The 20,948-nt window shown below is 48.2% G+C and overlaps 1 protein-coding gene across 1 annotated transcript in view; it reads right to left on the bottom strand.

The window, feature by feature from the left end:
- Positions 1-20,357: 20,357 nt before the first annotated feature.
- Positions 20,358-20,948, bottom strand: part of LOC103698096 (chloroplast thylakoid lumen protein) — a 68,609-nt gene continuing 68,018 nt past the window's right edge. The window contains exon 4 of the mRNA XM_039118607.3: positions 20,358-20,900. Within this exon, the coding sequence (XP_038974535.3) occupies positions 20,791-20,900 (110 nt within the window). The 3' untranslated portion in view covers positions 20,358-20,790. The remainder of the gene's footprint in view (positions 20,901-20,948) is intronic.

The raw sequence follows: 20,948 nt of genomic DNA, 5'->3' as shown, positions 1-20,948 counted from the left end.
AACCGACCGCAAGGCAATGTTTCCTAGCAACTCTCAAAGAGAAGAAGCCCGTAGAAGCCTTAAGCGTCGAGTCCCTCGACGCCAGAGACGAGGTGGCCTTGCGGCACGGGGAGCCGGCCGAGGGTGTGATCGAAGTTCCCCTCGAGGAAGGTCGCCCGGACAGAACGATCCGGGTCGGCGCCAATCTCGACCCGGGAGCTCGGGCCCGGTTGGTGGAATTCCTCCGAGCCAATGTCGATGTGTTTGCCTGGTCGGCGGCCGATGTACCTGGGATCGACCCGGAGGTCATTTCTCACGCCCTCAACGTCGACCCGACCCACCGACCGGTAAAACAGAAGAAGAGACACTGTGCCCCGGATCGGATCCGAGTGGTCGACCAGGAGGTAGACAAGCTCTTGGAGGCAGGATTCATAAGGGAGGTCAGCTACCCCGAATGGCTGGCAAATGTCGTACTTGTCCGGAAGGCGAGCGGAAAGTGGAGGATGTGCGTCGACTACACCGACCTGAACAAGGCATGCCCCAAGGATAGCTTTCCGCTCCCGCGGATAGACCAACTGGTCGACGCGACTTCCGGATATCAGCTGCTGTCTTTCATGGACGCCTTCTCCGGCTACAACCAGATAATGATGGCTCCACAGGACGAGGAGAAAACTGCCTTTATAATAGACCGGGGGCTGTACTGTTACAAGGTAATGCCCTTCGGTCTGAAGAATGCTGGCGCCACTTACCAGCGCCTCGTCAACAAAATCTTCAAAGAGCAAATCGGCCGGAACATGGAGGTGTACGTGGACGATATGCTGGTGAAGAGCCGCCATGCAGACCAGCACATCGCGGATCTGGAGGAGACTTTCGCCACCTTGCGGAAGTTTCGCATGAAGCTGAACCCAGCGAAGTGCGCCTTTGGCGCTTCGGCCGGGAGGTTCCTCGGTTTCATTGTCAACCAGCGGGGGATCGAAGCCAACCCGGACAAAATCAAGGCCATCCAAGATATGTCCCCTCCGACCAAAGTGAAGGAGGTTCAGGAGCTCGCTGGGAGGGTCGCCGCGCTCGGACGATTTGTGGCAAAATCGGCCGAACGCTGCCAACCTTTCTTCAAGGTGTTGAAACGCCCGAAAGACTTCCTCTGGACGGCCGAATGTCAAGCAGCATTCGACCAGCTCAAGGAATACTTGGCGTCTCCTCCCCTGCTGTCCAAGCCGCAAGAAGGGGAGATGCTCTACCTCTATCTGGCGGTCTCCCCAACCGCAGTCAGTGCGGTACTGGTTCGGGAAGAGGCAAAGCTCCAGAAGCCTGTGTACTACATCAGCCGGGTCCTACGGAATGCCGAGACGCGGTATACGAAGGCTGAAAAGATCGCCTTCGCGCTGCTGACCGCGACCAGGAGGCTTCGCCCCTATTTCCAGGCCCATTCTGTCACCCTCTTGACCGATCAACCGCTGCGGCAGATCCTCAGCAATCCTGAGAATGCGGGACGGCTGGTGAAGTGGGCAGTAGAACTTGGTGAGTTCGACATCCGCTACCAGCCCCGACCCGCCATCAAGGCCCAGGCGCTCGCGGATTTCCTCGCTGAGTGCACGGTGCAGGAGGCGGAACCTAGGTTGCCGGAAACACCCAGCCTCGACCTCCCGATTTGGACGCTTCACATCGATGGGTCGTCGAACCCCGAAGGTGGAGGGGCCGGGCTGGTCCTTACCAGTCCTGATGGAGTAATAGCCGAGTATGCCTTGAGGTTCGGATTTCCAGTGACCAACAACGAGGCGGAGTACGAGGCCCTAGTCACGGGACTCAAACTCACCAAGGAGCTCGGCATCCGGCGCCTGAAGGTCTTCACCGACTCCCAGCTGGTGGTCGGGCAGGTCCGTGGGGAGTTCGAGGCCCGGAACCCGACCATGCAGAATTACGTCCGGAAGGTGCAAGCACTCATTCCCGACCTCGGCAGTGTCGACATCCAGCAGGTCCCAAGAAGTGAAAATGCCAGGGCCGACAGGTTGTCCCGCTTGTGGGCGCAGACGCGCACAACTTGTCGAGGGCGATCTACCTGGAGACCCTGGATGCCCCGAGCATCGGCGAGGCTGGAGCGGTGATGGCGATTGATCCGGAGCCATCTTGGATGGACCCGCTTGTCGCCTACCTCGCCGAAGGGATCCTCCCTGAAGACGAAGATCAAGCTCGGCGACTTGTTATGAAGTCCGCCCACTACGTACTCTATGAAGGGAGGCTGTATCGGACCTCGTTCACCGCCCCCCTCTTAAAGTGCCTCCGCCCCTCGGAAGCGGCCTACGTCCTCGGCGAAGTCCACGAAGGCGTTTGCGGATCACACTTGGGGGCTAGGTCCTTGGCGCACAAGATCATGAGGCAAGGCTATTATTGGCCTACCTTGTTGGAGGACTCAAAGGATCATGTACGGAAATGCGACGCCTGCCAGCGCCACGCCAATGTCCAGAGAGTCTCTTCTGTCCCCTTGGCACCAATCACTGCACCCTGGCCCTTCGCCCAGTGGGGAATGGATATCCTCGGACCATTTCCCGTCGCTTCAGCTTAGCGGAAATTTTTGATTGTTGCAATCGACTACTTCACCAAGTGGGTGGAGGCAGAGCCGCTGGCCACTATCACGGAGGCGCAAGTCCGGAAGTTCGTGAAGAAGAACATCATTGTCCGATTTGGGGTACCTCGGGTCCTCATCTCGGATAATGGTCGACAGTTTGACAACAAGCATTTCCGTGACTTCTGCGAGGAGTTCGGGATCGAGCATCGGTTCACATCTGTGTCACATCCCCAAACCAACGGCGAGGCCGAGGTCACAAATCGGACAATCCTCCAAGGAATCAAAGCGCGAATCGGTCGGACGGGGCAAGCTTGGGTCGAAGAACTCGAGAATGTCCTTTGGGCGTATCGGACCTCGCATCGGACCCCTACCGGGGAGACGCCTTTCAGCCTAACCTATGGCACGGAAGCTGTTGTCCCCATGGAGCTCGGACTCCCCTCACCTCGGGTGGCCGCGCACCGACCCGAGGCCAATTCGGAGCAACTCCGAGGGAACCTGGATCTCTTGGAAGAAGCGAGGGAAATGGCGCAGGTTCGGATGGCGATGTATCAGCGGAGGGTGGCCCGATATTACAACTCCAAGGTCCGACCGAAGCTTTTCAGAATCGGAGATCTGGTGCTAAGGCGAGCTAAAGCATCTCAACCTGCGGAAGGTGGGAAGCTAGCGCCAAATTGGGAAGGCCCGTATAGGGTTCGCTGGGTAAACCGACCTGGCTCCTACCAGTTGGAGGCCCTAGATGGTCGAGAAATTCCAAGGAGCTGGAATTCCGCTAACCTGCGGATGTATTACCAGTAGAACGACAATGCCAGAAAGACAGTTCAAAAATGTATAACACTTTTCATTTCAATAATTTCTGGTTACAATGGCGTGCTCGTGTGATTACAAGAAATTCCCAGAGGGGAATTAGGGTGTAAAGAAAGTAAAGAAGAGGTGGAGACTCCGAGGAGCTGAAGATCTGGGATCCCGAAACCTCCATCCGAAGCGGCTGCAATCCCACCGGAAGTGGGTGCTTCCAACCGGAGGCGCCATCGACGTCTCACGAAAAAGACGAAGAGCCAGCGCGGATGAAGAAGAAGTGGACGAAGGAGAAGTCCACACTGCTCCTACCCAGAGGCGCCATCCATGCCTCACGAAAAAGACGAGGAGCCGCCGCAGAAGAAGCTCCCGCTGCCTCCAGGGGAACGCCACCTCCAAGGGATATTCCGATCCTCCCCAGTGTTAGGGGAGAGAAGGAATACAAGGGAGAAGAGCATATGGAGGCGCGGTCCCGGATCAAGCGTCTGGCGCGGAGCTCAATCGGGAGGCTGAACTTCAAGGAGGGGAGACGTGATCCCGGATGAAACGCCTAGAGTGGAGTTCCGCCGGGGAGAACCTCCTTGTTGATCCCAGATGAAACGGCTAGTTGGCGGAAGTCGCGAAGGGCGCGCCTCCCGTTCCTTCGGTAGGGGTCTCTCAACCTTGCGCCGGAGAGGAGGCCCACGATCCATGGCAACCTGAACAGCTCCGGCTTGGCAGGCTCCATCGCACCTGCACCAATATTTATAGCCAAACTGCGGCCCCCCGGTCGTTCCGATGCGGGTGGCTCCAATAAATGCGGGTGCATTGAATCCGGAGCCGATCCGGCTCTCGAGGCATATCTTCCCGCGATTTCCTAAGCGTTATTCTCCTTAATCGCATTCTTTGTGCAGGACACTCCGGGTGGCCTGTACCCCTAGGTCCACATATCTCCGCTCGCGCCCAGGCCGCATCCGCCTCGAAGAACGCGCGTATCGCGGCCGCTTAACTGACACTCCTCGCAAGCAGCAACTGGCGATCCGATTTCCCAGGTAACCTCTCAATTAGCATTTAATGCCCATCTGGTGTTCCCCAGGCGACGCTTGGAGAGGAGGAGAAACACGATCGCAGCTGGCCACGGAGAAATCCCGTCGGGCGGCAAGCGACTGAGGCCTGACAACCCTCAGATGCCAGGCTAACCCGATGATCATCCCGGGAGCAGACTAGCCTGAAGCCCCGACCGGTCGCCTCGGCTTGCGCCAGCCTTGGCCGACCAACGAGCGGAATTTCCCGAGGCTCGGCCCTCGGATGCCAGGCTAACCCGATGATCATCCCGGGAGCAGACTAGCCTGAAGCCCCGACCGGTCGCCTCGGCTTGCGCCAGCCTTGGCCGACCAACGAGCGGAATTTCTCGAGGCTCGGCCCTCGAATGCCAGGCTAACCCGATGATCATCCCGGGAGCAGACTAGCCTGAAGCCCCGACCGGTCGCCTCGGCTTGCGCCAGCCTTGGCCGACCAACGAGCAGAATTTCCTGAGGCCTGACAACCCTCAGATGCCAGGCTAACCCGATGATCATCCCGGGAGCAGACTAGCCTGAAGCCCCGACCGGTCGCCTCGGCTTGTGCCAGCCTTGGCCGACCAACGAGCGGAATCTCCCGAGGCTCGGCCCTCGGATGCCAGGCTAACCCGATGATCATCCCGGGAGCAGACTAGCCTGAAGCCCCGACCGGTCGCCTCGGCTTGCGCCAGCCTTGGCCGACCAACGAGCGGAATCTCCCGAGGCTTGGCCCTCGGATGCCAGGCTAACCCGATGATCATCCCGGGAGCAAACTAGCCTGAAGCCCCGACCGGTCGCCTCGGCTTGCGCCAGCCTTGGCCGACCAACGAGCGGAATTTCCTAAGGCCTAACCCTCGGATGCCTGGCTTAGCGCCGGAAGAAGTTTCTGAGGCCTAACCCTCGGATGCCTGGCTTAGCGCCGGAAGAAGTTGCTGAGGCCTAACCCTCGGATGCCTGGCCTAGCGCCGAAAGAATTCCCTGAGGCCTAACCCTCGGATGCCTGGCCTAGCGCCAGAAGAATTTCCTGAGGCCTAACCCTCGGATGCCTGGCCTAGCGCCAGAAGAATTTCCTGAGGCCTAACCCTCGGATGCCTGGCTTAGCGCCGGAAGAATTTCCTGAGGCCTAATCCTCGGATGCCTGGCTTAGCGCCGGAAGAAATTCCTGAGGCCTAACCCTCGGATGCCTGGCTTAGCGCCGGAAGAATTCCCTGAGGCCTAACCCTCAGATACCTGGCCTAGCGCCAGAAGAATTTCAAGAGTCGGGAGTCAGCGAGACGCTACCAAGAGTTAAAAAGAAGAAGGGGGAAAGGACCGGAACGACTGGAGTACACTAATACAAAAGGAGAAAGTATGGAGAGCCTTAAATTGAAGAATGGGGCAACTCACCGGAAGAGAAGGAAGAACGGCTCCGAGAGCGTCAAAGGAGGAGCAAGCGAACAGTCCGACGGCAATGACGGCAGCGCAAAGGAGAAACTCGAAGATGTCTGTAAAGAGAAAGGCGGACGGAGGAGGGCCCCCGGTTAAATAGGCGAAAAGGTGGGTGACGCCTCGGTGACGCCAGAGGACGCCTGGCTGCCGAAGGGTCGCTCGCGCCCCAAAGGCGAATCGACGCCATTAAGGAAGGATGTCCGCCGAAATCCTCAGACTGCCAGGTCAGCAACAACCGCCATACGCCATAAAGAAGGCGGGGAGCTCGAAGCGCGCGCGCCTCTCCGAGGGATGGCGGCAATCTCGAAGCATCACTCCCTTCACCCGTTCCCCTTCTGGTTCCGGGCTCGGAAGTGGGGGGCTACTGTTACGGGGGAACTTAGCCACCATGCCCCACGTGACCGGCACGCGCGCCCAGGAAGACTACGGCAGCCCCTTGATCCAGCAATCCGACCCCGAGTCGGACATCTTCGGCTCCGCAGCCCGACCCCGAGTCGGCTGCCCCTTGATCCAGCAATCCGACCCCGAGTCGGACATCTTCGGCTCCGCAGCCCGACCCCGAGTCGGCTGCCCCTTGATCCAGCAATCCGACCCCGAGTCGGACATCTTCGTCTCCGCAGCCCGACCCCGAGTCGGACATCTCTCGATAACGACAGGCTATTCCCCAGTGGCACGCCGCAGCCTCCTGCTCCACTACTCCCTGCAACGGTTGTATCTGGCGCTGCTCCACGATCCCCTGTAACAGCCGTACAAGGCGGAGCTCCACTACGCCCTGTCATGGCCGTACCCAGCGCTGCCCCATGACGCCCTGTAACGGCCGTGTCAGTGGCAGCTCCATCGTGCCCCACGATGACGAACCCCCCTGAAAGACCCCCCAGCCTGGTATATATGCGGCTGGGGGGAGGAGGGGGGAGGGGTAAGCGAGAACTTCCAGAGCATTCTCTTACTTGCTACTATTATCTCTCCTTCTCCTCCAATCTCCTCTGACTTGATCGTCGGAGGGCCCCCACTACCCCAGTGGTGGTGCGAGGCTTGCTTGCAGGTTTCCCGGTGGAAGGTGGAGCGCAATCAATACCAACCAAGGCAACTCAAACGGAACCCCGTTCACACCGCTGTGCCAATCGTTCTCGGTTTGGACCACCAGCAACATTACCTATATCACAGAATTGATTAATACCTGCAATTTATGTTTTAATTGGATACTAAGGCAAAGAGAATGATGAGATGCAAGGATTACTAATTTCATTATTCTTTTCATTTCAATTACTTTTTTTAAGTATATTTTAAGTTTCATTCTTTAATATATGTCTAGAGCACCCAATGTCTAAATTAACATCTTTTGTTGGAGCCTTGAGTGCTAGACACACCTACAGAAAATATTTAGATTTTCAACTTAGGAACCCAAGCTCTTTTGGGTCCTTGTAGGTTAGCTATTATTGTTCCTTTTGGAACCCATATTTTCTTAATAGCTATTTTGTCCATAGGCTTGCAGATTTTAGGATTATAAGGAATGTATTTCTGCATACTCTTATTAAATTTAACAAACATCGATTTAATATAAGTAGATGATGGATTTTTAATTTTCTGTTTTTGTTCATTAGGTTCATCAGATAAATTAGAATCCGTTTTAGGATAGATAGTGGAGGATTTAACACATATGTCATTAAGAAATTTTTGTGTGTACCAAGATTGATATCCTAATCCAGCCTTTTCAAATTCAGCTCTTTGATTATTTATCATTAAGTTCAGTTTTTCAGAGCTGATAGTAAATTTTTCAACTATAGGCTTAAATTTGTTAACTTCTTTAGTTAGCCTTTCATTGTCTTCTGAAAGTAATTTACTATTTTTCTGAGTTATATCATAGCTTTCAGCAAGAGATAGATTTTTCTGATTTAGCTTTTTTTTCTTTAAACTAAGCTTCTTATATTCTAAGTATAGATCAGAAAAAGCATCATGAAGTTCATCAAATGTAAAATCAGATTGAGTTTCAGCATGTACTTTATCTTGGAATGAGAAATCACTTTGTATTCCAATACATACCTTATCTTCATGTGCCATAAAGCAAGGATTTTTAATTTCAGTTTGCTGCTCTTCTTCTTCAGAGCTAGTTTCAGATTCACTAAAAATATTAGTGCATTCATATTTACCTTCAAGCATATTCCAGATTTCCTTAGCAGTTATGCAAAAAGATATGCTATTAAGTTCACTATCATCTAATGCACAATATAGAATATTCATGGCTTTTGCATTTTGCTGAGCCATTTTCTTATCATGATTAGTGTTTGTGTGTAGCCCGTTGACTATGATACTCCATAAATCATAGTTATGTGCTTGAATGAAAATGCGCATGCGTGCTTTCCAATGTGTGTAGTTTATGCCATTAAATAGTGGAGGTCGATCAATTAACTGTCCCTCTCCTAGAAAACTGTCTATTTGAATTGTCATGATCTTTGTCTCTTGATTGTGAGATCAACAAATACTATATGAGCATCTTGCTCTGATACCACTTGTTGCCCAAGGTGACAAGCCAAGAGGGAGGGGTGAATTAGTTTTTCTAACTTTTCGATTCCTTAATCGAGTTAATTGATGAGTAAGTAATTGTAGTAAAGTAAGACAATACACAATGCAAACACACAAGAAATATAGTGGTTCGGTGCTCTCCTAAGCACCTACGTCCACTCCCCAAGCGACCCCGTGGGAATTCACTATAATCCCGCGGATTACAGTTGGATTGTTTTTCGGGCTCACAATCCAAAAATCTTTACACTTTGGTTTTTCGGGATCACCAAAAATCTATGTTGGTTTTACGGGCTCACCAACGAACCTTCACAATTGGTTTTACGGGTTCACCAACAACCTACGTTGGTTTTACGGGCTTACCAACAACCTATGTTGGTTTTACGGGCTTACCAACAACCTACGTTGGTTTTACGGGCTTACCAACAACCTACTTTGGTTTTACGGGCTTACCAACAACCTACAATGTTGGTTTTACAGGCTTACCAACAAACCTTACAACAAGAATAAAGAACAAGGAACTAAAGCTCTTAAATGAGCAAATAAAACAATTATGAGCTACAAAGAAGAGTTTAGAATATAGTTATCCCTTTAATAAGGCTCTTCTCTTCTTTGTCAAGATTGCTTCACTCTTCAAGGGTTGGTGGAGCTCTTAATGTCTCTTGGAATCTGCTCAACCACTTCCTTTTGGCTCTTTGAATGAAGCAATTGAATGAAGCTTGCGTTGCTAGGGTTCTCTCTTGAATGCACTTGATGTATTTTCCAAAGCTTTCTTCCTCTGATGAATACTCCCTCTTAAATACTTCTCCAACCTCCAAATAGTCCTTCCTGACCGTTGGATTGAAGAAACTAGCCGTTTATAGCCGTTGGAAGTTCAAAAAGCACTTCTGCACAACTAGCCGTTATGCTTCTGCCCGTGCTTGGGTCGACCCAAACTTTTCTGGGGTCGACCCAAACCACTATTCATCAGACTTGGGTTAGCTCAAGCTTTTCTTGGGTCGGCCCTCTCAGAAAATACAGAACCTTGTATTTCAGCCTTCCTTCACTTGGGTCGACTCAACTCTTTTTGGGTCGACTCAAGGTTGGGTCGACTCAAGATTGGGTCGACTCAAGGTGGGGTCGACTCAAGTTCCATTGGGGTCGACCCTCTCAGAGATTCCAGAGACTTGTTTTCTTGAAGCTTGAAGATGGGGTCGACTCAACTTTCACTTGGGTCGACCCAAGTGCTGTTCATCCATGCCATAAGTGCTAGAATGTGCCAGAATGTTTCTAAAACGTGCTAGGGTCGACTCCATCTCTTCTAGGGTCGACTCTTACTCTGTGCCAAGTGTTCCAAAGGTGTGCCACTTCGTTCCAAGGCGTGCCAAATGTATCAGAGTCGACTCCAAACTAATTGGGGTCGACTCTAACCATGTTTTTCTGCACTTTGAAGGTTAGTTATGCACATTGAAACAACAATATGATATTCCAAGCAAATTACGATGCATGGCACAATAGAGTTTCATATCCTTAACAGTGAAAATTACCGAATTGCCCTTTTAGGTATTTTTAACGTGAAACTTTGCCAAAATGGATTCTTGAGCTTTCTACCATTCTCTATTACAAATTTTATCTCGTTTATCAATTCTTGAGAGTGGTTTTGACCATATAGTCCTAATGTATCATGAGTGTATCAAGGGTGTGCCATTTATCAATGAAGTATCGAGTTAATTTGCATTTCTAATTTGATATGGCCTCAATGGTTGTGTTAATCATCAAAATAACATTATCATCCTCACTTCCTAATCCTCCTTAAAGGAGGATTAGGTTAACTATGAAGGAGGGGCACACGCCCCTCCTCCTTTTTCTTGCTTGGTGCGGCAAAGAAGAGGGGCCGGCGCCCCTCTTGGAAGTTTATCAAGGAGCTCCTACAAAGTAGGAGCTCTACATGCTATTTAAGAGGAGGCGTGGGGGCTGACCTAGGGCATCATTGAAGCTCTCTCCCTCTCCAATTCGTGGCCCCCTCTCCTCCCCTTTCCTTGGTTCAGCCGCAAGCAAAGGAAGAAAAAGAAAGGTGGCCTCTTCATCCTCCCTTCCTCCTTCCAACGCAAGGAAAAGAAAGAAGGCTGCAGAGGTTTTGTTCCTTTACTATTCTTCATCCTTCTTCTTCCTCCTCTCAAGCACATTCAAGAGTTGAAAGAAAGAGAGGAGATCAGCCATCAAAGTTATCTCTGCAAGGGAGCTAGCACCCCGGGGAGATAGAAAGCTTGGATCAGTTCCTGCTTCGTGTGGATACCCGTAGAGGCCGGGCACTTGAACGGCTTCAAGCGAACCTTCATCCAAAACCATGATCATCAGTTTGCGGTGATCATCTACCCGCACAAGGTGAAGATCTGATCTTCCAAAAGGTTTTAAAAGTTTTAATCCTTATCTATCTACGAACGGTTTTTGAACAACGTTCATGCGATGAACGGTTGATCCCGTGCATGCCTCTTCCACTGCATCTGAATTTTGATAATTTTCTGCGGCATGGGCAGGGTTTCTAACATGAGATCCTTTGCCTCTTGAATTGCGGTTACCTTGGCCTCCGAAACTTTTGGTAGAGACCTGAGAATTTTTCACACCAATTCAGAGTTAGTATAAAATTTGCCTAAGCTCTTTAGTCCATTTATGATTTTCGTAAATCTAGTGAACATTTCAATTATGGACTCAGTGGACTCTATTTTAAATAATTCATACCTATGTACTAACATATTTATTTTTGACTCTTTAACTTGATTAGTTCGTTCATGTATGACTTCTAGTCTATCCCAAATTTCTTTGGCGGAGGTTCATGTAGATATTCTATTGAACTCATTTACATCTAGGGAGCAGTAAAGTACATTAATCGCTTTAGCGTTTAGTTGCGCTAGTCTTTTATCACTATCATTTCAATCTATTTCAGGTTTAGGAATGATTGTGCCCTTTATGCTAATTGTGGGTGTGTGTGATCCTCTAGTTATAATATTCCACAAATCATAATCTAGAGCTTGAATAAATATTCTCATTCTAGCTTTCCAATATGTGTAGTTCGTGCCATTAAACAAAGAAGGTCTATTTGTGGATTGCCCCTCGCTTATAGAACATCCTACTTGGGTTGCCATGATCTTTGGCTCTTGATCATGAGATCAACAAATACTATGAGAGCATCCGCTCTGATACCACTTGTTGCCCTAGGTGACAAGCCAAGAGGGGGGGTGAATTGGATTTTCTAAATTTTTAATCCCTTAATCAAATTGATAGATGAATGGGTAGTTTAGTTAATATTAATTGTGTGTAGTGAAATTAGAAAGACACACAATGCAAACACACAAGAAATATAGTTGTTCGGTGCTCTCCTAAGCACCTACGTCCCGTGGATTACAGTTGGATTGTTTTTCGGGCTTACAATCCAAAAACCTTTATACTTTGATTTTTCGGGATCACCAATAACCTACGTTGGTTTTGCGGGCTCACCAACAATCTACACCGTTGGTTTTACAGGCTCACCAACAAACCTTACAAGGAATTTAAAAGGAAGAAGTATGTAGCTCCTAAATGAGCAAATATAACAAATATGCACTAAAAGAAGAGATGAGAAATAGTTATCACTTTGAGGATGCTCTTCTCTTCTTTGCTCAGATTATTTCTGATGCAGATCAAGGAATTGCTGAAAATTCCCCTATTGCTGAAGTTCTGCTGGCCTGGGAACAGGGTGGGTATGGACGAGACGAAACCAAGGAAGACGATGCGGATGGAGTGCGATCCTTGGATTCCAACAAATCCCACTTGATCTCCTGATCCTAGAGATCAATCCCACGGTCTACAAGATCCTGAATGTTGGTTTAATTGAGTCCTACTTTGTTTGAAACTTCTGAACTTGAGTCTGTTAAAGTCTGAATTTTGTTCTGAAATCTGGCTTGATTTTAATTTGATTAGGAGTCTGTTTTAATTCGAATTTGGTTAGGAATTGAGTCCTTATTGTTAGGGTTTAGAGGGAGATCGTGGCCCTATAAAAAGGATTGGTGTAAAGGGCCGCCGCCTCTCTTTTTCCTTTTGGCTTGTTTTTTTTACACGGTGAATGAAAAAAAACTTGAAGCTCTGTTTTCCTGAGCCCAAACTCCTCTGTTTCCTGTTGCTGTGAATTGCAGCGGGCTGCAGGAGATTGAATCCCACGCTTCCCCGCATCATTTGGTATCAGAGCAGGCTTCTCCTGCTTCGATGGCGGATGACAGCGCTGCGAGCGTTCACCCCGGCAACGGTGATCACGGGGTGCCGGCGCTTTGGGCAGCGATCCGAGGCCTTGAAGGTGCTGTGCGCGACATCCAGCATGCACTTCAAGAGTTGAGGATCGGAAATCATGGAGATCTCAACCGGGATCGGGTGCCAGCCGGCGAGGCCTTCCCTCGTGGACCACCAGCACCGGCGCGAGATCTTCCCCACCGGCATAGGCAGCAACCCCTCATGGACTCGTCCGAAGATGAGGAAGAAGGACCCGCCTTCTTCGAGTTCGATGGTCTATGCCCGAGAAGAAACCCCGAGCAGGCTGATTTCAGGCGTGCAGGGGGCGAACGACGACGTCGATCGCCTGATGGAAGAGGGGTCTACGACGACGTTGGCGGGTGGCGTCCGCGACGGAACCAGGAACCAGCGGGTTTTCGGCGTGAAAGAGGAGACCATGGCTCCTCTGATTTTAGACTAAAAGTGGATCTTCCAACCTTCAGCGGCAACCTCCACATCGAGGGATTTCTGGATTGGCTGGCCGAGGTGGAGAAATTCTTCGATTACATGGAGATCCCAGATCAGAAAAAAGTGAAGCTGGTTGCCTACAAGTTGAAGGGTGGAGCCTCCGCGTGGTGGGATCAACTACAGCACAACCGTCCGCGGCAGGGAAAGATGCAGATCTCTACCTGGCGCAAGATGAAGCAGCACCTGCGAAGTCGTTTCCTCCCGCCTGACTACGAGCAGGCACTCTACCACCAGTATCAGAATTGTCGACAGGGCCCCCGAACGGTGATCGAATACACAGATGAATTCAACCGACTCAATGCCCGCAACAACCTGTCAGAAACAGAAAATCAGCAGGTGGCGAGGTACATTGGTGGGTTGAAGCCGGCGATCCGAGACCAAGTGGATCTTTATCCCGTGTGGAGTCTATCCGAAGCCACGAGCTTAGCCTTGAAACTGGAGGCACAGGCGACGCGAAGGGCGAATCAGTTTCAACCCACAAATCGAGCTACTCCTTCACGCCCCACCACGGCGAAACCGAAGGGCGTTGATGGTGCCACCTCTTCGAGTCAGCCTCTACCTCCAACTGCATCAAGGGGCGCCGGAAATTTTAGCAAGCAACCTGTGGCACCGAGGGGCAGCAATCCTTATGAAAAGCCTATGCCCATTAGATGTTACAGGTGTCAAGAGGTTGGGCACCGTTCCAATGAGTGCCCGAGGCGGCGGACCGTTAACGTAGTAGAGGCGGAGGAGGATGAAGGGGTGTTGTATGAGGAAGAAGAGCAAGAGGAGGAGCGGTCAGAAGAGGAGGAGGTGACCGTGACGACGCCTGATCAGGGGGTTCCAGCTTCTTTTGTAGTTCAGCGAATTTTGCTTTCTCCAAAGGTTAAAGAGGAGTCCCAACGCCACAAGATCTTCAAAACTCGCTGTACCATCAATAAAACAGTATGTAATGTGATCATTGATAGTGGCAGCAGTGAGAACATTGCTTCCTTGGCACTGGCCGGTGCAATGGGATTGAAGACCGAAGATCATCCGTCTCCTTACAAGATCGGGTGGATTAAGAAGGGTGCTGAAACAAGAGTGGACAAGGTGTGCAAGGTCCCATTATCAATTGGACGGTATTACCAGGATGAGGTTGTGTGTGATGTGGTGGACATGGATGCTTGCCATGTCTTGCTGGGGCGCCCATGGATGCATGACACGGACGTCACTTACAGGGGTCGGGACAACACCTATTTGTTTCGGTGGCACGGCCGGAAAATCCTCCTAGTTCCCATGAATGAAAGGTGCATCCCCAAATCTTCTCAAGTGGAGGGGAAATTCTTTCTTGCAGTTTCAGCAGAGCAGTTCATGGAGGACGTCAAGGAGACCAAGCAAATTCTGGTGCTGGCCGCGAAGCAATCAAATTCAGCAAGCATGCAGCCGGTGCCCAAGGAGTTTGAGGAGTTGCTTATGGAATTTCAGGATATTACACTTGCAGAATTGCCGTATGGGCTGCCTCCCATGCGAGAAATTCAGCACCACATTGATTTAGTGCCTGGCGCAAGCCTTCCCAATCTACCTCATTACCGCCTGAGCCCTAAGGAGAGCCAAATTCTGCAGCAGCAAGTTGAAGATCTGATGAAGAAGGGGCTGATTCGGGAGAGCATGAGCCCATGCGCAGTGCCAGCCTTGTTGACACCGAAGAAGGATGGAAGTTGGCGCATGTGTGTGGACAGCCGTGCGATCAACCGGATAACGGTAAAGTACCGATTTCCCATTCCCCGCTTGACTGACATGCTGGACATGCTGGAAGGAGCAAAGGTTTTCTCCAAAATTGATCTTCGGAGCGGCTACCATCAGATCCGAATTCGGCCCGGTGACGAATGGAAGACGGCATTCAAGACGAAGGATGGACTTTACGAGTGGATGGTCATGCCTTTTGGCCTATCCAACGCACCGAGCACCTTCATGAGGATAATGAACCAGGTATTAAAACCATTTATTGGAAAGTTCGTCATTGTCTATTTTGATGATATCCTGGTTTATAGCCGTAAAGAGATTGAGCATAAGGAACATTTGAGGGCGGTTTTGCTTGCATTGAGGAAAAATAAATTGTTTGTCAATCTTAAGAAGTGCCACTTTGTAACTACCCGCCTGGTGTTTCTGGGGTTTGTTGTTGGGGCCGACGGTATACATGTTGATGAAGAGAAGGTGCGGGCAATACGGGAGTGGCCCACCCCCACAAATGTCAGTCAAGTCCGCAGCTTCCATGGGTTAGCAACATTTTATCGGCGCTTCATTCGAAATTTCAGCACCATTGTCGCTCCTATTACTGAATTGTATGAAGAAAGGTCGGTATCAATGGGGAGAGCCTCAGCAAGCTAGCTTTGAATTGATAAAAGAAAAATTATCTTCGGCACCAGTGCTAGCTTTGCCAAGCTTTGAGAAGCTATTTGAGGTAGAGTGTGATGCCTCGGGAGTTGGGATAGAGGCTGTTCTGACTCAAGAAGGGCGGCCGGTGGAGTACTTCAGTGAGAAGCTCAGCGAAGCACGGCAGAAATGGACTACGTATGAGCTTGAGTTTTATGCCATCATCCGGGCATTGAAGCACTGGGAGCACTATCTAGTTCAGAGGGAGTTTGTCTTATACAGTGATCATCAGGCCTTGAAGTACATCAATAGCCAGAACCACTTGAACCGCATGCATGTCAGATGGGTAAGCTTCTTGCAGAAATTTTCTTTTGTGTTGAAGCACCGATCTGGACAACAGAACCGAGTGGCAGATGCATTGAGTCGGCGTAACACATTATTGACAACCTTGCACTTGGAGGTTGTGGGTTTCGAATGCATGAAGGAGTTGTATGCTGAAGACGATGACTTCAAGGATGTGTGGGCCAAGTGTTCCAGCAATCATGCAATGGAAGATTTTCACATACAAGAGGGTTATTTATTCCGGGGTAATTCCTTGTGCATTCCCAGATCATCACTGAGAGAGAAGCTGATTAGAGACCTTCATGGTGGCGGGCTTAGTGGGCATCTAGGCCGAGACAAGACCATTGCTAGTCTTATGGAGAGGTATTATTGGCCACAAATGCAAAGAGATGTTGGAAAGTTTGTCCAGAGGTGTTATATTTGTCAAACAGCAAAAGGACAGTCTCAAAACACCGGTCTCTACATGCCCCTAGCTGTGCCAAATGACATTTGGGAGGATCTATCGATGGACTTTGTATTGGGTCTTCCCCGAACGCAGAGAGGTGTGGATTCAGTCTTCGTCGTTGTGGACAGTTTCTCCAAGATGGCGCATTTCATCCCTTGTAAAAAGACATCAGATGCGTCCCATATTGCAAGGTTATTTTTCAGGGAGATTGTCCGTTTGCATGGAGTCCCACAATCTATCACATCGGATCGGGATTCAAAATTTTTGAGTCACTTTTGGCTTACTTTATGGAGAATGTTTGACACTTCCTTAAAATTCAGTAGCACTGCACATCCTCAGACTGACGGGCAGACAGAAGTCACTAATCGAACCCTTGGAAATCTAATTCGCTGTATTTGTGGGAATAGTCCGAAGCATTGGGATCATGCATTGCCCCAAGCAGAGTTTGCTTACAATAGTGCTAATCATCGAAGCACCGGTAAATCACCTTTCTCTATTGTTTATACAAAAGCTCCAAAGCATGCTGTGGATTTAGTTCGTCTACCAAAATTTCCAGGAAAGAGTGTAGCAGCAGAAAATTTAGCGGAGGAAGTTAAAGCAACACAGTTGGAGGTGAAGAAGCGCTTGGAAGGTATGAATGCCCGGTACAAGGCCAAGGCGGATGAACATAGGCGATATAAGGAGTTTAAAGAAGGAGATGAGGTAATGGTTTACTTGCGGAAGGAGAGATTTCCAGTGGGAGCATACAGCAAGTGGAAGCCACGGAAGTATGGGCCATAAAGATTTTAACGAAGATCAATAGTAACGCATATGTGATTGACTTGCCGGAAGACATGGGAATCTCAAAAACTTTCAATGTTGCTGATCTCTATGAGTATCATGATCCGGGAGAGCCGCTGTATCCTGAGAGGAACTCAGGGACGAGTTCTTTCCAAGTGGAGGGGACTGATGCAGATCAAGGAATTGCTGAAAATTCCCCTATTGCTGAAGTTCTGCTGGCCTGGGAACAGGGTGGGTATGGACGAGACGAAACCAAGGAAGACGATGCGGATGGAGTGCGATCCTTGGATTCCAACAAATCCCACTTGATCTCCTGATCCTAGAGATCAATCCCACGGTCTACAAGATCCTGAATGTTGGTTTAATTGAGTCCTACTTTGTTTGAAACTTCTGAACTTGAGTCTGTTAAAGTCTGAATTTTGTTCTGAAATCTGGCTTGATTTTAATTTGATTAGGAGTCTGTTTTAATTCGAATTTGGTTAGGAATTGAGTCCTTATTGTTAGGGTTTAGAGGGAGATCGTGGCCCTATAAAAAGGATTGGTGTAAAGGGCCGCCGCCTCTCTTTTTCCTTTTGGCTTGTTTTTTTTACACGGTGAATGAAAAAAAACTTGAAGCTCTGTTTTCCTGAGCCCAAACTCCTCTGTTTCCTGTTGCTGTGAATTGCAGCGGGCTGCAGGAGATTGAATCCCACGCTTCCCCGCATCAATTTCACTTCACAATAGGTTGGTGGAGCTGTTGAATGCACTTTCAGATTGCTCAACCACCTTCTTTTTGAGACTTGAATGAAGCAATTTGATGAAGAACACCTGGGCTTGCTTTCTCTTGAATACTCTATTGATTTTTTGCAAAAGATAATTTCCTCTGATGAATAATATCTCTTAAATACCTTCCAACCTCTATAGATCACTTTCCAACTGTTTGATTTGAAAAATTAGCCGTTTCTAGCCGTTGGGAGCTCAAAAAGTACATCTGCAGAACTAGTCGTTATATTGTCAGCCGTGCTGGAATCGACCCAAGCTTTTCTGGGATCGGCTCAAGTTACTGTTCATCAGCCTTGGGATCGACTCAAACTTCTCTCGGGTCGGCTCAAGTTACTATTCATCAGCCTTGGGGTCGACTCAAACTTCTATGGGGTTGACCCCTACTACAGTGGGGTCGGCCCCTATTACAGTGGGGTCGGCCTTCTCAAGAACCACGGAACCTTGTTTTTCTGACTATTTTCACTAGGGTCGACTCATGCTTTCTTGGGGTCGACCCGTTCTACAGTGGGGTTGACCCAAAATTCGTCGAGATCGGCCCTCTCAGAGATTCTAGAGACACGGTTTTTGGACACTCATCCTAGGATCGGCTCATGTTCTCTTGGGGTCGGCTCCACTGGGGTCGACTCAAGTCTTCCTGGGGACAACTCCACCTGGGGTCGGCTCAAGGAAACTTGGGGTCGGCCCTCTCAGTAAATTCCAGAGAGTTGTTTTCTTTGAGGTTGCACGTTGGGGTCGGCTCATGTTCTCTTGGGGTCGGCCCCAGTTACTGTTCATCTGTGCCATTTTTACAAGTACGTGCCAAATCGTTCCAAAACGTGCCAGGGTCGACTCCACCTCTTCTGGGGTCGACTCTTACTCTGTGCCAAGTGTGTCACTCCGTGCCAGTGCGTGCCATATGTATCAGGGTCGACTCCAAACCTCTTTGGGGTCGATCAACTCACAATTTTCTGCATCTTAAGGTTAGACTAATTCATAAAGTCAATAGAGTATATTTCAAATAATTTTGAGTGTATGACACGATAGAGCTTCATACCCTTAACAATAAAAATTACAGTTTTGCCCTTAACAGTCTACTTGACTTGAAACTTTGCCGAATTAGATTTAAAAGCTCTCTATCATTTTCTACTACATATTTTATCTTGTTGTTAATCATTATGAGTCATGTTGATCTCATTTTCTTAACGTATCATGAATGTATCGAGGATATGACATTCATTAATGATGTATCAAGTTAAACTGCATTATTAATTTGATATTCTCTCAATTATTGTGTTAATCATCGAAATAATACTATCATCCTCACCCCCCAACCACCAGGTTCGCCCCTAATTGAGGCCACATCTAAACATCATTATTTATTATTTATTTGCTTGCTAATTCATTTGTGAATCTAATATATATGTATTTTTATTTGCTGATTGTTTATTTTTAATAAATCCTGCACGACTCCAAATATTGTATTGTTTATTCCATTTTTGTCCAAAGCCTTGTCCTCTCTCCAAAATGACACCCTTTGCATATATTGCTTACATAGTTTCAGGAAGAATATGGTGGCTGAGGTATCTTATTGCAACAAAGTTATGATTTAACTAGGAAAGGATTGAAATTATTTTTTTCTTGGATAAAACATAGAACTCATCCACTGAAATCCAGACCTGCGTCACATATATATACATTTAAATCTGACAAGAACATTTTCTTTTTTGTCCTTTTTTAAGAGCAAAGATTTGCAAGCTCATTCACTTTTATTTGGAGAGAACATAAGCAGGTGTAAGAAAAGAAACAAATTTGAACAGAGGAAAGCAAGAGTATAAATACAAAAGATACAAAAATCAGAGGAAACAATCATTCAGAAGAAAGAATTCCAATGCAGCCGGACTTTGGGGTAGTACTGAATGAGACAATCATTCAAGGGAAATTGTCAACAACTTGATCTGCTGGACTAAATTCTGCTATTTCTTTTTAACCACAAGGACCAACAATCGGTGGCGGCGAAAAGAAGCCATACCTTCAAACCTTGTTGGTTGCTATTCTTTTCCATTCAGCCCAAAGTATTTTTGAGCTTCCCTAAAATCAAAAAATACACTCGTTTGGAGAATTGCTTTGAAGAACAAATGATCAGGGCTTTCCTCTCACAACTAAGAAGGAACAGCCAGTGCCTCTTTAAAATAATTTCGGCAGTAGGTAACTTTCCCTCCTATTAAACTATAGGAAGAATTTTGTCTTTTCCACTACATGGTTTTCCAAATTGCCTCAGGAGACGCCCAAAGGCTTCCACCATGTTTTTTGAAATTTATTCCAATTATTCAACTGAAGATCCCCTGTTTTAATCTGCTTACACATTAATTCATCTCCAGTTGAAGCCAGAAAAAAAAAATTGTAGCTTAGAAATCACGTTCATCAACTCTACTCCAATTAATCTGTAATCTGCCCACCAAATTCTAAATTCTCGGGTTTCGTCATTAATGTTCACTTGCGCCACCACCTTACCTCTTCCTCGAAGCTACATTGAAAATATTCTGATCAAACAATCTTTAAAGGTGAATTCTCTAACCAGTTGTTCGACATTTCCGCTTGCAATAATTAAACACAAAAGCAGTACACAGTAATTATCACAGTATCACCATAAAAAGAAGTGCTACAGCAAATAACATATATAATAAGTCTTGCTATTCTCAAACTTGGTAAGTTTTATGAAATGAAAGGCATGCTATGGATTCGCATCCCTGGATTCTCCAGAAAACATTAACGGTTTACAAGCTTGGGCGATCATACATGACAACCAACAATTACCACCCCACCGCGAGAGTGAGGTCAGGAGAGTAGGTGATGCCCATCTATGTCGTTGGTTTTAATTAACTGCATTTCAATGAGCTGTTCTCAACTACTACCAAAAAAGGGATAGGATTGATGAATTTACCACTGTGAAAAATTTAGTAATAGTAGAAACCTAAAGCACCTAAAAGCAAGATATAAACAACAGGATGCCATACAGAACTCAAATCCACCTGAGGAAAAAAACTGTTACTGCACTGTGCTGACAAGGCTCCAACTTTGTGTCAGAGACCTTTAAGCTGACCAACTAAGCCAGTCAAGCCTATCCACTTCTCCAATGCAGTAGCTGATGATACAAAAGCCAGTTTGGATGATTCGATGTCACGCTTGCCAACTGCAAGAAGAGGGCATGTTAGCTTAACCTTACTGAAAAATAGCAGAA

Source organism: Phoenix dactylifera, chromosome 4 (genome assembly GCF_051530095.1).
Source record: "Phoenix dactylifera cultivar Ajwa chromosome 4, Ajwa_hap1_PhDact_Kaust_v1.1, whole genome shotgun sequence".
NCBI classification, from domain to species: domain Eukaryota; kingdom Viridiplantae; phylum Streptophyta; class Magnoliopsida; order Arecales; family Arecaceae; genus Phoenix; species Phoenix dactylifera.
This window is presented reverse-complemented; position numbering and strand designations above follow the sequence as displayed.